This window comes from Saimiri boliviensis, chromosome 7 (assembly GCF_048565385.1).
Source record: "Saimiri boliviensis isolate mSaiBol1 chromosome 7, mSaiBol1.pri, whole genome shotgun sequence".
Taxonomy (NCBI): domain Eukaryota; kingdom Metazoa; phylum Chordata; class Mammalia; order Primates; family Cebidae; genus Saimiri; species Saimiri boliviensis.
This window is the reverse complement of record NC_133455.1, coordinates 59,483,278-59,501,332: the sequence shown is the minus strand read 5'-3', so window position 1 is coordinate 59,501,332 and position 18,055 is coordinate 59,483,278. Positions and strand designations below refer to the sequence as shown.

The window sequence follows — 18,055 nt, the reverse complement described above, 5'->3', positions numbered from 1 at the left end:
TAAGAAGCTAACATTATGCTCAACTTTCAGGCAAAATATCTGACACTAGAATTTCATAACACCTCTTTAAGAATATGCCATCTTTTATACTAGATGGAAATTAGAAAAGTATTTTGTATTCAAAATGTATCTAAAATGTAATTTGTAATAATTCTGTTAAGAATTTTATTTGTGACATTTTCTGGCATAATATTATGCAAGCATCTTTTAAAAGTCTTGTTTATTAAGTATATTTGAAATCCCTTCTTCAGTAATATTAATTCACATATTTTTCTTAATACTCAAAGTTTCATGTTTCTAGCTGTGATAGTTTAACTCTGACAAGGGACACTTTTTCTACAATAAATGATAAGATATTAAAAACACACAAGATGTTGCCTTTGTGTAGTTATTGTGCAGCCTGTTATTCATAAATTCTAAACTGAATTTGGGACTCAAAAATATTTAGATTTTTACAAACAAATAGTGTTTTCTGAATTTCTTAAAACAAAATTAAATTAATTTTACTCATTCAATACTGTTACTGGTTTGGGACATTTTAGTCTTTCACTGGATCCAGAAATAAACAAATATTTTTTCAGCATTTTAAAACCTAGTTTATTAATATATCTTATTGTTTTGAATAAGAATAAATGAAGGCTAAGTTATATTAAGTGGTTTTCCTACATTTATGATGATTAAACAGTTTATTTCTACCATTAATGCAATTAATCATAATAATTTTTGCTGTTAAACAATTATTGAATTTCTAGAATGAGCTCTACTTAAATATCTTCTCTCACTTCATAGAATACATATTTTATATATAGATTACATTATATATTGAATATCACATGTAATTATTATGTTGTCTTTATATTAGTGTATATTATATATGTGATGTTTATCCCATAAATTATATATATATTTGCATACATGATCATATGAAAGATATTGGACTATATTTTACATTGTCCAGTTTGCATATCAGTTACACAGCATCATAAAAAGTTGGAAAGCTTTTTACTCAATTTTCAATTCCTTTATAGTACTTTATCTAAAACAAGGGTAATATGTGGCAGTGTTTCCTTAAAAGTTTATTTGCCTATAAAACTGTCCTGGATTTTGGATTTTGGTATGTGTGTTTACTGTTGTTTGTTTTTGGTGTATTTCTTATGTTTGAATCATTATTCTTCTTTGGTGAAATTGTAGTTTTATAGAAAATTCCTTTTTTTCTTTTTTTTGAGATAGAGTTTTGCTCTTTCACCCAGGATGGAGTGCAGTGGGGTGATCTTGGCTCACTACAAACTCTGCCTCCCCGATTGAAGTGAATCTCCTGCCTCCCCCTTCATACTAACTGGGACTACAGGCACATGCCACCACACCCAACTAATTTTTGTATTTTTAGTAGAGACGGGTTTTCACCATGTTGGCCAAAATGTTCTTGATCTTCTGACCTCGTGGTCCACCACCTCAGCCTCCCAAAGTGCTGGGATTACAGGCATGAGCCACCACACCTAGCCAAAAATTCTTTCTTTTAATCTGATTTTCATATTTATTAGTAAATGTTTTTAGAATATTCTTATTTTAATTTTTAAAACTTTTTCCATAACTATATGCCCATTTTTAATACTTATTTTTTCTTTTTTTCTTCTTTTTTACCTCAATTTCTTTCTTGGAGCTTTGCCAATTTGTTAGTTTTTTTTTCATAGACTGTGTATTATTTTTCATCTTCTTAACCATTTGTTTCTATTTGGTTATTTTTTGCTTTTATGTTTTATCTTTCTAGGTACATTCATTTAATTGTACGGTATTGTTATGCTTCAAATTTATTGAGTTGAATGATTTCATGCAAGTGCTATTTCTGACACTGTTGAAAGTTTTTGTTTTTTTGTCTCTGGCATCTGTGATTCTCTTTGAATATATTTTGGTCTTCTATTATCTTGAATATAGACTACCCTGTTTGAATGCTATTACCTGAGGATACTGAAAAATCATACTGCCTCAGTGAAAGATACATTCTGAATTTCATGAGAGGGGAGATTGATGAGTTCTTGTGTATAGGCTGAAATCTCAGTCTGGATTGCTGATTTGAAACTAGCAAGGAGTTGGTGCATCCTTAGCCAGGATCGTATTTCATTGGCAATGGAAAAGTTATGTCATCGACAACCAACAGATATGCGAATAGTTAGTTTAAATAATCTAATTAAACTAGATTAATGTAATTAAATTACCTACATGTAGTTGTGGGAAAGAGATGAAGTCACGTGAAACAATTTGTGAGTTATTTAAAATAATTTGACAAATTTCTTAGTTCAGACTTAAAGATTTATTTATGACTTTGGAGGAGACAAAAACATTCAGAGCTAACATAGTTGTGGAGAGTTTCTTATTCCTGTTTTCTTGTCCCTGGGATCTGTGGTCCTTTTTGAATACCTGTTTGGTCTCCTATTATCTTGAGTATAGCCTATCCTATTTGAATGCCATTTCCTGAGAATACTCAAAAAAATGTATGGCTCTAGTGAAAGATATATGCCAAATTTCATGACAAGGGAGATTGCCTACTGTGTACTCAATTTTACGGGGCACGGAGCTAACATAAAAAGGTGATATTGATAATGATGAAGATAATACTACCTACATATACATTTTTGAAGTTTATTATATGCCAAACAGTGTACCAAGGACTTTATATGAATAATTTAAATTAATTCTCAGGAAAATTTTGAGGTAGATATTATTCTTAATGGTTGTAGTATAGCTGTGTGGAAAATACTATGGTATGGACTTTTTCTGTGATTTTAATAATGTATAGAGCTTAGAATATAGAATCACAAAGGATTACCATTTTAACTGATATAAATAAGTTTGATTAAACATAAGTATGTAAGGCATGCTCATTGAATAATGGGAAGATGAGCTTAACCAGTGTAGAAGCTGATTATTTGGTCATATGGAAAAAAACATTGGTAAGTAGCGGTAAATCTCATTATGTATGGGCTTGATTACTACTACAGGACTTTTCTTTAAAGTAAAGATTTTGGGGGATGGGGAACTAACATAAAAATGATGACAGTGATGATGATGATGGCATCAATACCCATATATTTTTTAAGCTTATTATATGCTAAACACTGAGTATCAAGTGCTTTATATGAATAATTTAAATGAATTCTCAGAAAAATTTTGAAATAGGTATTCTTATTATTAATGGTAGTAATATATTTGTCATCATCATTACTATTGTTATGTTCTGATTGTAGATACTTAGATCATCTCACATGCCCAAGTACATGACAGAGCTAAGACTCTTAGTAGACATTATCCTTCTAAGATAATTATTAAAATTAGTCTGATGTGCCCCATAGGATAGATTCCTGAGAGTAAGAACACATCTGAGGTTGTCTCTAGGAGGTAGTGAAATAATTCAGCCATGAAAAGGTAGAGGCTTGGCCTCAGGAAGTAATAAATCATAGAGGACTCCAAGGCTCCAAGCATGGGTAACTGAAGCAGTGGGGCATTAATTCTGTTTTCTTGTGTGGAATTAATTTTCTTTCCCCTTTCATTTTATTTTTTCTCTTGTTCTATCTTATCTTCCAGCCTTTCTTTTTTGTAATCAATTTGTGAGTAAGGGATATTCAGGATAAGTATTTCTTTTTCTGTTCTTCAGATGCTAAATATAACTATCATATTATTGTGGAAAGAAAAGGAGAAGAAAACATGTTTTTCAAAAAACCATGGAGGATTTAGATATGCCTTTATTCCATACCAAAAGACATGCTTCAGTAACAAATCTTGTTAGAATGTTGTATTATCTCCACACGTGTCCAGATATAGTGCAGAGGCATCATTTAGAAATTTACATTTTAAAAGTACTTTGATTTTGAATCAACAGACTAATCCTTTCAATAACTCAGAAAATAACAAGAAATTCTTACCTCATAATTTTTTCGCTAATCAAAGAAATCAACAACTGAGTGAATGGAAGCAAGTAACTTTGGACAAACCACCTACTCCCTTAACCTCAGTCTCTCCCATGTGCTAACTAAACATAATGATACATTATTTCTTACCTTCTCCTTTGCTGGAGTAGAGCAACCATTGAGGGAAGACATTTGTAGTGTAGAATATATACCAGCCAAAGATTTCCTGAAAGGACTAAGAAGGAAGAGATTATTTTGTTTTGGTGAATGTGCTATTTGTTTAAATAGAGTATTCTCATTACCAACTTATTTTAGGAACCTATCATTAGTTTATACTTGTGTGGACTTCCGCACTTAAAATGGATCTACTAGGTTAGTCTAGATATTCTAAGAAGCAGAAAACATTATATGCAAAGGATTTATTTGTTAAAGGAGTCAGGGAAGGTAAAGAGAGCTGCCTTCAGACCACATTACAATTAACAGCCTCTGCAAGGAGAGAGGAAAGGAAGAAGCATTGGGTTGGTAGTTTCAGACTTCAGCTCTATTGCAAAAAAACCATTAATCCACACAAATGATGAGTCCTCTAGTTAAAGGTGTCCATTAATAGAGTCTCCTGTCTCACTAGAACAGGTGTGCAGTTATTACACTGTTCTGCTCAATGATTGGCTGGAAGTAAACTGAGGAAAGAGTGGCCTTTGTGATGGTAAATGCAGAGGGACAGCAGTGAGAAATCTGAGAAGTGCATTTTCACAGATGCCACATCCACATACAACCATAAAAATATCACTATTTTCAATTTTGCTAGCGCTTTGTTCTTATTGAACCTGCCATAAAGTAGCTTTAAAGTAGCTTTATGTCTCCTGGACCATAAACATGTCCTATTCTGCAGGTTCATATCTGTCTTCTATTTCATCCCTAATCCTGGGAGTATGAGTCAGGCATTTCAACTATGTCCCGCTGAATTAAGTTCTCCCTTCATCCTCTTCTGTGAGCATCTCACTGATTCTAAACTCCCAGTAACTCCAAGAATTTCTTTTATATTTTTATTCTTGCTATCCACATGTTTCCAGAGATAGTCATGTAACTATTTGACTTGGAACCACAAAACATTATCTAAACTGGTTGAAGATATTGATTTTGGAGTCTGATATAAGTGGGTTTCTAATTCTGGCTCCATTGTTTACTACTCATGTCAATTTCTACAAGATGCATAAACTTTGTGCCTCAATTTTCTGACCTGATAAAGATAGTAATATTTTTCTTATGATATCATAGCCTTAGCATGTAGTACAAATAGTTACTTAATGAATGACAGGTACATTACTGATAACTTCAGTTAGGACTTACCATATGTTTGCCCCTTTGTCCCTACCCAAATCTCATATTGAACTGTAATCCCCACTTGTCAAGGGAGGGACTTGTAATCCTCATGTGTCAAGGACGGGAACTGATTGGATTATGGGGGCAGTTTTCCCCATGCTGTTCTTGTGATAGTAAGTGAATTCTCATGAAATCTGATGGTTTCATAAATGGTAATTTTTCCTACCATGCTCATATTCTCTCCTGCTTCCTTGTGAAGGAGGTGTGGTTACTTTCCCTTTTCCTTCCACAATGACAGTAAGTTTCCTGAGGCTTCCCAATCCATGTGGAACTGAGTCAACTAAACCTCTTTCCTTTATGAATTATCAAGTCTTGGGCAGTTCTTTATAGCAGTGTGAGAATGGACTAGTACAACTTTAACTTTCCTACATATTTCCACATCTTAAACTCCTTATTAGATTTTCAATGAGTTACTTCAAACCTAGTCCCATTGTTTTCAACTCAAGTTATCGTCAGACCACATCTCCTATGTTATTGGAAAGTGACAGTCCACCACTTGTTTAGTATTTTTTTGAGATTCTGCTGTGTACCAGGAACTGTTTTTGGCAATGGGCATATAATGGTGACAGACCAGGTCCCCTCTTTGATGGAGATTACAGTCTATTCTGTGCAATGTGCTTTCCTTACTTCTGTACTTTACACTTCAAATCTCTTATTTATCTTTACATTGTCTGCCTCAGTCCTGCCTCAGAGTAGATTGTTATTATTCTTTTTCAAGATTAACTCAAATTCTTTTCTCATCTAGCTTTCCTAGAATCTTACTTCAATAATGAGTTCTTGATTGACTGTGTCTTCAGTTTCTATCCCACTGGATCATCTTTTGCTTTGCAAAAAAAAAATTTCTCCCATTTTCTACAAAAAAAAAAATACAAACAAACCTTTCATGTGAACTTGCTTCTAGCTTTCTCTTTTCTTCCTTTTGTTTTCACTTGGCTTTCTCACCCACAAGTCTATTGAATAGCTCTCTTTTGAATATGGCCTACTAAGCACTTCTCCTAGCTATTATTTTCCTTGAAATCTGTATCACTAATTATAAAAACATGTCTTCTATGACACCACTTATGTCCAGTTTGCCTTCGAGTTTTTTTTTTTTACAATATGTCATTTTTTTCTCTTAATTTCATTTATTCATTGATTTCAAAAGTATTTGTTTAGTGCCTGTTTCAAGCACTGAAGTGCAAATCATAAAAAAGAATAAACAAATAGAAAACAGAATGATAGAATTCTACGATTCTGTTTTCTATGTTTCCTACTAAAGCCTTGGAACTTTTCTCTTGGCGGACTCACCCACTCTAATTCCCAGTTTATCTATTCAATCACAACCTTCCACCAAATTTTATTTCTATGGTTGTACTTGCCCTTGTTTCTTGGGTTCTATACCTATTCCTCACACAGCACATTTACAAACAGATGTATTGTATTCACCTCATCAACACTTTCTCTAAATTTTGTATATCGGCTAATGTCATCATCCACTCCAGCTTTAAAATACAAACTTATCTTTGTTCCAATCCTTAAACCTATCTCTGATTTTTTTATCCTCATTGATATCATTTTTTTTTTGGTTATTTTACTTCTTCCCTGGAGTATCATAGTTAAGTCTCCACTTTTTTAAGACCAATTTTCCAAATTCCTTAGCCCTGGTATTCAAACTCCTCTAAAAACTGTCTCAATCTTATTTTCCATGTAATCTCTCATTGTCTGGTTTTATGCCCTGTCTTTCTATATAATATTCCCTACTTGTGATTTCCACTTTCACACCTGCTTGACCATTTAAAGTCCATGCCTGTGATAACATGCAAATGCTTTCTGTTTATCTTAACTCATGGAACTCTTATCCATCTTTCAAGGTCCAACACAAATACCACTTCTTTAGATCCTCTTTATCCTTCATCCCTTTAGATATAACATCTCCTTCTGAAACACAGTAGAATACCTTATTTTGTCATTTATTTTATTTTTCTTTGCATCTCATTTCACTAATGAGATTTTGAGATCCTCACAGACAGAGGCTTGCGTCATTTAGGATACTGACCATACCACCTTTTGAGAAGATCTCTGTCTCCAAAAGTGAGGATTTATCATTGAAGCATACCAATGAAGGAATAAACTGTATATCCTGGCTGAATAGCTCTTCTTCAAGAATACAAAGTAATTGTCATGCATGCAGAATTTTCTCTTTCTCTCTTATCCATATATTACATTAAGGGAGAGACTCCTCTGAGCCAGACATAGGAAGAGAGAAGTACCAAGTCATGAGGACACAGGTTTTTCTCTGGGAATGTTTACTATAATGAAGGCTGATGTGGATGCAAATGGCTACAATGTAAAATAAAAGAAAAATTAGGTGGGAACTTACATAAGAAAGATATTCCTAATATAAAAATTACTAAATGATGAATGAGTTTATAAGCATACTTTTGTGGAATATTCATTATGAAACTTTAGAAAAATCAAGTAGATATCCTAATATATCCTTGAACATTAGTTTAGCAAACAGTGATGAGTTTTCTAGAGCAAGTCTCAAAAATTCTTAAATCTTACAGAAATAGTATATTTATGCTTCATAAAGCTACTCAGCCTTCCTAAATGTCCAGTTTGTTTGATTGGGGATGGAATTTTGAATCACAAGGTAATATACATTACAATATTATAAATGAAGTTTGCTTGATAAACAAATGCTTTAAAGACATGATGAAAAAGGATTCTGTATTTTCTTAAAAAAAAGAAATTCCCAATGAGCCATGCCTGTGTTAGGGGTTGTGATCTTCGTTATAATCCATACATAGTATGTGCTTAGTATATATTGGCTAAACCATGACAGTTGGAGAGTCCATCTGTCTATGAAGTTCTGTAAAATAAAGATTTTTAAATTTTAGCTTTGGAAAGAAAAGGCTAGTTAAACATAGAAGAGGGCATGCCTCTCCAGAAACTATTAAAATATTCAGATGGGTAACATAGACATATTTTCTAAAACTTAATTGAGTTATGCAATATAATATAATCAGTAGCTAAGTGATATTCTATAATTTTTGAATACTGATTTTACTTCTAGTTTTTCTTTCCTGTTAGCACTCTCTCCAGTCTAATTCAGACAGGAAAACTGGTACATTCTTTATGATTAGAAAGAATTCTTGTGTCATTAGGCCATGCTAAATTAATAGTTTTTATAACCTGACAAGAGACCAAGTCATCATTACCTGGAGGGAAACATCTGAAGATGTTAAATCACCTGAAGATGGCTTTTCAGTACTGAAGGAAAGTTTAAGTTGACTGCTTTAAATACTAAGTCTCAATTCCCAGGTGGCAACAGTCAGGTTTGCTGAAAATTTGACAGTTTCCACCCTCTGGATGGGTCAATTATATTGGGAAATGTATAGGAGGAGAGCTTGTCAAGAAAATTCAAGGAACAGAGCTGTTACATTCTAAAGGGAATTCTAACCTAGTCCCTGGATTGAATCATAAGTGCTTATGTTTTATGGTCATGTGCAAATGTGCAGAAGATAAAGAGGAAGAGCTAAAGAAAGAGCAAAGAATGAAAGGTGTGAGAAGAAAAAAAATCAGAAAAGGCCTAAAACTATCGTATTTCAGCCTATCATTTGTTGAGATGAGAATAAAATACTGACAAGGAGCAATTTTGATGGTGGTTGAAATTTTTTGAAACACTTCTTTAATGGTGATTCATAGAGTCTGAGTATTACACTACATTGAAGTCCCAGAATTCTAGCAAATTATTCTAGTAAAAAACTATGGAAATTGATTGTTGTATTGCCAGACTGAAGAGCAGTCCAGTCTCTGAATGATTCTATATGTGATTCTTATGATTTTCTCATAAATAGAGACATCTTGCAAGAAATGAATTAAAAAGAAATGCGGTTGTACATTTATACATGGATATCCTTCCCTGAGCAAATTATGAGATTTTAAGTATAAGACCATGTTTTATTAAATTTGTCATATATAGTGCTCAATAAAATGTTGATTACTCCTGAATTACAGCTTATCATTGCCCTGAGATATTCTTTCTAGAGGATTTCCATTTTGTAGTTGTAAGTTTTACATAAAACTTTAAAATTCACAAGACAAAAACATGAAATTGTTATCTCTCAGTTGGAGGTTGTTTTCATGATACTTCTGTTTCTTATGAAAATAGAATAGCATGAATGAAGTAGACTAGATTTGATTAAAACAACTTTACATTCATGATACTATGTTGAAATTCTTTTTTAAAATTATTCTTTCCTATAGGGTGCTGCTTTAATAAGAATGCTGGCTAATTTTATGGGCCATTCAGTTTTCCAGAGGGGTCTGCAAGTAAGTAAAATGCTTTTTATTTTCTTTTACATTTTTCCTTGTCAATATATTTATTTTAAGGATATTTCACAGCTTGGGAAATGGCTAATGCAAAATTGCTGAACTTGATGGAAAACTTTAAGATGTGTAAGGTAATCAATGTCTTTCTATATGACAAATGAAAGTTCTAGATAGGATACTCACTGTATCAACTGACAAAACTTGAACTGTTGAACAATTTAGAATCTGTTTGATATGCATTTTTAAATTGAAGTAATTTAAAAATATTCCAGGTTCCAAATACTCTATAAAAGATGTTCAGAAAGACTGCCTTCGTCTTCCATTTAAAGATTCGAATAAGGCGAGAACAAATTATGTTGGCATTATTTGAATCATGCATTTGAGAAATCTTAAGGCTATTTTTCAAATATGTACCGTTTATGTTTTTGTTATTTTGCTGTTAATATGCATAGATTGTTATTTGTTACAAAGGTTTTTATTTGTTTTTATTTTAATTAAACAATGATTTTCTTTTAAAAGAAGAAAGAAAAAGCAACAGTTACATCATACTGCATTTAGAGTATAAAGTATGGAATCTAAGAATGGGTTCTTAGAAAAGAGAAGATTATTAAACTTCTTAAAGCAGACACAAATATATATATAAACCTTTATTCCATTGAATCTGCTGGAGTAAATCATGTTCCTAGTAGCTGTGATTGATGAATTATTTATGATGCATTCTGCTACTTAGAAGTGTCCTTTAAAGTAAATTGATGTTCACCTGAAATACAATTATGCTAAGACAGAGAGAGCAATCAATCTTATCTGTTCTTAGTAAGCTTTTTATTTGGAAATTTAAATAAACTACATCTGGGTCCAGGTCATATTTTAGTAGTATAATTCTATCTGTGCCCCCAAATAAACTGAAAGATAAAATACGAGGTAAGTGTTATCTATGTTTTGACAAACTCTCTTTACTTAACACAACAAAAACTATACATATAAATGTTTTGAAGATAATTTCCCTCAGAAAATATTTTTAAAGATTTGTTCCAGCAGGGTTTGAAATTTAGTTTCGTCAGCTCTTTCCATTAGGGACACCTTCAGAATAGGTGAATCCATCCAATCTATTTGCTGTATGTTAAAGGATCTATTCTGATCACATAGTTGGGAAAATCTTTTTTTTCTCAAGGAGTGCCCTTCATGAATATCAGCTATCTGGAGGAATGTCCTTTCTTATCCCCATTCCTTTGTTTTTCCCCATTGAAGTTGTAGCATGACTGTTTCAGAAAATATCTCACTGTTCATAAGGGCAACACAAATTGAATTTGATTTCTTCATAGCAAGTTGATGTGAAATCATTTTCTGTAGAAAATTCTTATTGTTTTTCTTCGTCTATGTGTATGGATTTGCTCAGCAGATAGAATAACTACAGTTAAATTATTTGGAAAGGATTATCATTTTGCAACATTTTCTTCATCCTGTCATACTTTCTATGGTGTGCAAAATGTATCAATTTTAATACATTTTTTTCCACTAACCCAGTCTGCTCAGTTTTATATGAAACAGTTAGAATATACCCTCCAACTCACATCATATTAAACTTTCATTCCAAGCTTGTATTAATGTGTGCCTTTATGCTCTGGTACTTGATTTGGTTAATTTTCAACTGAGGGACTCTATGTTTGTCAACATTGCATTTCATTTGCTTGGTGACATCTCATTGATCAGATAGATCTGTATCCTTCAGTACTTCGCTTGCAGCTTTATTTATACTCATCACTCAAACTGATTTAGTGTATCATCAGCAGTTTGGATTAGTTTACAGTATATCCCTACATTTAGGTGATAAATTATCATCTCCTGTGCACGAAGATGTATGGGATACATTTTGGAGATGACCTCCTGAACAGACACTTCATGTCATGGTGCTGAGTGGTCACAGAGTTGATATTAATATGCTTCCCATACAGAAGGCCCTGGGGGGTCTTGGTTTACAAGTTGTAGAAAGAGCTAATCTGGGCTGTCAGCACTTAATTCTGCTGAAAAATCTATGAATTGTTTTTACATTAACCATGGCTATTTCCATGTTGACAAATGGAAGTTTATTATTTTCTATTTCAAATTGTGAATAGTGTGTTTTACATATATATTTTTAGTCTTCATTTTTTTCTTTTTTCCTTTCTTCTCTTTTTGTCTCTTGCTCTCTCTCTCTCTTTTTTTTTTTCTGGGCTCAGACCTTAATCCTCATGTTCCACATAGGAATGATGTCTTAATGGTGTTTCTTCTTGATTTATTATCTACCTAAATTTTGTGTTCTCTTGCAATTTTATGTATCCTTGTGACCCATCTTAAGGTCTTTTGGGAATGAGGCAAACTTTTAAAAAATACATACATGAATATGTGTGTGTATATATGTATATATAATATAGAAATGTAGGTTTCCAGTTAAATATCATATTGATATTTAACTTATAAAGTATCAGTGTAGATTCAACTACAGTTTCAATTTTTTGTAATATTTTCTATGGAAATATATTTTAAATTTCAATTTATATGTATTTTTTCAGCAGGAAGAGACTCTAGAGACTTTCTGAGAAAAAAAAATGTTTCTAACAGTCATATAACCCATTGGATCAGCTATGAGAAAGTTTAGGAGAACAATTTCTTACTGAATAATCATGGCTTTTCTTGGTATTGATACATTTTGGTCTAATTCCTCTTATTTATTGAATTTCTTGTGGTGCTTTTTTTTATTGCATTTTAGGTTTTGGGGTACATGTGATGAACATGCAAGATTGTTGCATAGGTACACACATAGCAGTGTGGTTTGCTGCCTTCCGTCCCCTCACCTGTATCAAAAAATAAGTCTTGCATAGCTGTTCTCTTCTAATAAATTATCTCAAACTTTGAAAAATAAATAGAAAGTATATACATACAAAAAAATAATTCTTGATACCACCAACAAATTTGCTTTCATTTTAATGTTTGAATTGAAAGTGGAACTGTGTTGAGCTTGAACATTTCTGTGGCTAGATTATGTATTACCAATAAATAATGTATATTTTTAAATAAAGAAAAGTTTACATTTTTGCAAATTCTACATGTCTACTTTCTATGTAATTAATTTCTCAAAATGATAGTAGGCATATTTTGAGAAACTTGAGTCAATAGAATAAATAAGGAGAAATAATTCATTTCTACCTCCAATTAATAGTGATCTTTCTGCAAGTCACTAGACCTCTCTTGACTTCTGATACTACAGTTGTGAAATGTAAGAGTTCGACTAAATACTGTAAGATTCCTTTTCTCTTTTATATTCTTTAAATCTAGGATTAATTTAATGCAGTTTTCTAGTTGCACGATTTGGGTTTGACATATTTAATTTGGGCTGGCTATTTTAATTTGATGGAAACATTTGTAAACTAGATATACAAGAGTGAGTGACTCCTTTTTCTTGAATCTTTATGCATTTGATTATTGAGACTATATAATATGATTATCTATATATAGAACTATAACCGTAGTCAAACCAGAGCAGCATTTTTCTGTCACAGAGATTTTGCTGGTAATAGTTTTCTTTTGCTAGTATCAGGAAACTACCTCTATTTCCTTGGCTTTTATTTACTTGCTCACTTTTTTTTTCCTGCTACTTACTTTAATAATTGTCTCTGGATACTTTACATTTTTGTGATTAAGCTACAGAGGTTTTTAGATGTCATATGCTAAGAACTCTTGAATTTCTTGGTAATTGTCAGTGTAAATGCCATCTTTTAAGGTTGAAATTTCTACGTGAACGCTTGAACTCTGCTGAAACCAATTCTACTTATTGGTTTGGCATTTAGGTATATTGGAGTTGGTTTTGAGAAGAGCCAGCATCCTCCTTGATGAGTGATGTTACACGGAACTCAAACAAGGAGAACTTAACTTTTTCAGAGACAAGAAAAGCTACTAAGGAGTCTCAGTAAAATTTAGACCTCTGAGGCCTGCATTCTGATTCAGTATCCTATACCTTCCTCAACACCCCAACTCTCACATAAAAGACCTAATAAATCCATAAAATTTATCTGAGTTATAATTTTGCCACTCAGAATTTTAAATCATAGTTTATTTTGATTCTAAGGTTGTAAGAGATACATGACTCTTTTAGCATAGTCATAAATCTCTGGTTCCCTGCCAAACCTTCAGCTGATAATTTAAAGCACCAACATTATTGTTTGCTTTCTGGAGTCTCTCCAGACCAGTCAGAAATAGCCAATTCTCACAAAGACTTTGTAATTCTTTATTCTGCCATAATTTTTTATTGAAATAGTCATTTGTTTTCCCAAAGCTTATTCTTCAGTTTAGGAAATTATCGATGATCATTTAAGAAACATATGAAAAAATGCTCATCATCACTGGTCATCAGAGAAATGCAAATCAAAACCACATTGAGATACCATCTCACACCAGTTAGAATGGCGATCATTAAAAAATCTGGAAACAACAGATGCTGGAGAGGATGTGGAGAAATAGGAACACTTTTACACTGTTGGTGGGAATGTAAATTAATTCAACCATTGTGGAAGACAGTGTGGCGATTCCTCACTGGAATAGAAATCCCATTTGACCCAGCAATCCCATTACTGGGTATATATCCAAAGGATTATAAATCATTCTCCTATAAGGACACATGCACACGAATGTTCATTGCAGCACTGTTTACAATAGCAAAGACCTGGAACCAACCCAAATGCCCAACGATGATAGACTGGATAGGGAAAATGTGGTACATATACACCATGGAATATTACGCAGCCATCAAAAACGATGAGTTCACGTCCTTTGTAGGGACATGGATGAACCTCGAAACCATCATTCTCAGCAAAGTGACACGAGAGCAGAAAATCAAACACCATACATTCTCACTCATAGGCGGGTGTTGAACAATGAGAACACATGGACACAGGGAGGGGAGCACTACACACTGGGGTCCGTTGGGGGGAAATGGGGGAGGGATGGGGGAGTAGGGAGGTGGGAAGAGATAGCATGGGGAGAAATGACAGATACAGGTGAGGGGACGGAAGACAGCAAACCACACTGCCTTGTGTGTACCTATGCAACAATCTTGCATGTTCTTCAATGTACCCCAAAACCTAAAATACAATAAAAAAAAAAGAAACTGTTTTGGCCCTAAAATGATTAATTATCATGATCCTATCACTCATTATCAATGATATTAGCTTCTTTAAATCTAATCAAGGCAGGCAAACAATGTTAGATAACCACCTTTGAGGGTCTGCAATCACTTCTGGTATGTAATTCTGCAATATACTGAAACCCTTAGTAATATTTCAAGAAGAAAGGGAATTAACATTGGATACAGTAATTTTCTAAAACTGTTGGCAGGGTTATGCAAGTAGAGATCAGGAAAGCCACTGCCAGCCTTCTGGAAATATAGAAATTTGAGTTTCTTAGGGAAGTAATACACACATTCTCAGCTGCCTAGAGTAACCCTGAAAGCCATTGGCTATAGTTTACCCCTGCCTTTTGCCAAAGCCCACATGCCTGCTCTCTGCTATCTGAGCAATGACAGCTCCTCCTTCTTTGCAGCCACCCATATCTTTTATGTGTGCTTTTCATTTTGCAGAACATAAAGTTGAGCCTAACTAGCAAAGAATTCTTGGAAATGTAGCATTCAAGCTTCTAACCTATACAGTGCACAAGAAGGTAGATGGTAGGGGAAGTGATGGTGAATGGCTAACAGTCTGACACACATAACCTGTAAATGTCTTTGTTCTATTGATTAAATTTTATTTGCCTTATTTTTACAGGTTGTTTTATTACCATATCAGGATTTAAAAAGTATTAACTTCTTTATTCATCTCTTCCTTAATATTGTATTAAGACCATATGATACAACTCTATCTAGGGCAGAGAATGTTCTCAACTGATTTCAATAATTTTACCATGACATATGATGGAAGATATAGGGAAATAAAATCAACAACTACCATATTTTACTAATTTCATAACTTTAGTCTGGTTGTTTGTGGTCTGTAGTATCCAGTTTTACTTTGCATGAGTTGATTTGATTGCATCAGGATGAATCAGTACCAGTAATATATAAAATTTATAAATTTCTGAAGTGATTACTCATAAAATAAGGAGCTGGAAAAAAAGATGGGAGTTTACTACTGTGAATAATTGTTTTGCTTTTGATTAACTTTAGAATTTCAGACTTTGGTTTGCATAATCACCACTGTAGGATCCTCATTCCTACCTCCCCAGGTGGGCCAATCCTCCTGGGATAAGTTAAAGTACAGAGAGAAGAATCTGAGCAGCAGTTTGCCTAAATTGCTTTTGATTTAAGACCACCTCTACATAGGACATCTGGAAAGCATGATTATGTGTTCTCCCAGCCCAGGATTTTCTCCTAGCAATAATTCCAGTGAGTAATGATGACTAAGAAAAATCTGCATAATACATGACCTGTTGGAACTTAAGTGAAGTCAGTGAGAAATGCAATAGGCAGGTCAGCAGTAACCAGAAACTGTCTCTTGCACAGAAGCTCAAGTTACACTTTTTAGATATAATATCATTCTTACATTTAGCACCTCATTTTTGTTTGTGGTATACACAGCTCGAAATTTCTTCCTAGGTCATCTCTAAGGACAAGCTAGCACGATCATTCATGGGATTCCTGCCTATTTAATATTTACACTATTGGAATCTGGTTTGCTCATTAAAATGTTGCAAGCATAAGTAGAGTACTTACTAGTGTAATATTGGGGTGGAATATATGCAATGTAACCCCATTTCTGTCCTGTCTTTCTCTTGGGCAGACTTTAGTACTCAATGTTGTTGAATTTCTCTTTCCTTGTGGTACCTGGAATATAAATATACTGCAATTTTGCCTTTTTTTCTATCTCTATAGAAGTTCTTGGTGATTTCGCATAGCTCCCTGAAATATTCTGTTCTACTATAAATAAATGTTTTAACTGAATTCTTTCTCTAATAACAATTGCTCACCTTACAACATATTTTGGTAATTATCTTTCACTTATAGGGTTCTTAGTGTTTACATGCATATACATTACTTTTCATCCATCTAGTTAAAATATTCATTTGGTAAATACATGGGAATCTACTTATTTTACCTTGTTTTTATAATTTAAGTCCAATAGCTAAAATCCTGATTCTACATAAGTGGAATAAGTCTCACTTTTAAATAAGTAATTCAAGTAACAATTCTTTTAGATATATGTCTTTACATGACCTGGATTTCCCTTATTTCATTTTTATGTTTTAATCTCCCTAATTACATTTTTTGGATTTTTCTGGTAATAAAAATTAAAGCTGTAATTTTAAAATCCTCAGATAGCATTGATTGGTTTGGTAGCTATTAAAAAAATAATTACTACCTGTGCTATGGCTTTTTCTTTTAAACAAAACAATATTGTTTTAATGATTTGAGTCTAGTAGCAGCATTCTTCATGTTGTTATGAGTCAACACCAGGGTACTGAAATTATAAAGAAAGATAATTATTAAGCTTGATATAAACTGAAAGCCTGAAATTCCTATCAGAAAGTGAGTCACCTTCCTGCTCAACCAGTGAAGGTAATTCAGCATTATCTAAAATATGGTTGAATAAAGAAAGATTTCTCTTGATTAGTATTTAACTGCTTTTTTCCATAAGGTAACCTACAGCAAGATGTTTGGCTCCAATTATCAGGGTGGAAATTGCTTATGCAAATCAATGTAAGGCAATGAGGTGTGGATAAAAAGCAAAAGGGAAATATCATTATTATTGGTTTGTGCTCATAAAATTCTGATAGCCTGAAGGTAATGATAGGCAAAAAGCCATAGGGATTATTAGTAGCAACAACATACTCAATAACTTGTTTCAGTGAGGTGTTATATGTTAACATGTGTATGCAGAATTTTTATTTGAAAACTGCAGGCTTATTTTTGTGAGATAGAGTTTTGTCCCTTACATGTAGGTTTTCAGATAAGTAAAAAGTCGAAAAATAATAGAGGAACAGAGACAGTGTGTCAAAGTTAATTTTCTTTCTGAAGAGATAATATTGTGTTTTTATCCAGATGGCAGCTGAATCATACTCAATCTAAAATGAATGACCATAGACAGCTTTTGCTCAGATGTCTCCTAGTTTTGCTTAAAACGCTATGCAGTTTTAGATATGCTATGGGTTAAAAGGTTAACAACTTGATAATAATTTGATGTGTTAACTCAATATTATATGATAACAATGTTATCATTACTAATTTTTAATTATTGGATTTGACTTAATTAGCATTATTAGCATTATTAAAGACCTAACTGTAAAGGAAAATTAGTGAGCATGTTATAGAGGAATAAATATTTAAGTTTGAGAAAAGAGTTGATGGATTTCAAAATTAAGAATTCCGTCTTTAATACAAACAAGTATTTTAAAAAAGGAAATAGCATTCTGTATTCAAATTTCTGGATCAGAGAGAA

The 18,055-nt window shown here is 32.9% G+C and overlaps 1 protein-coding gene across 1 annotated transcript in view; it reads left to right on the top strand.

The window, feature by feature from the left end:
- The window catches only part of TRHDE (thyrotropin releasing hormone degrading enzyme), a 406,810-nt gene that overhangs the window by 258,420 nt on the left and 130,335 nt on the right, over nt 1-18,055 (top strand). The window contains exon 7 of the mRNA XM_003927810.4: nt 9,531-9,596. Within this exon, the coding sequence (XP_003927859.2) occupies nt 9,531-9,596 (66 nt within the window). The remainder of the gene's footprint in view (nt 1-9,530; nt 9,597-18,055) is intronic.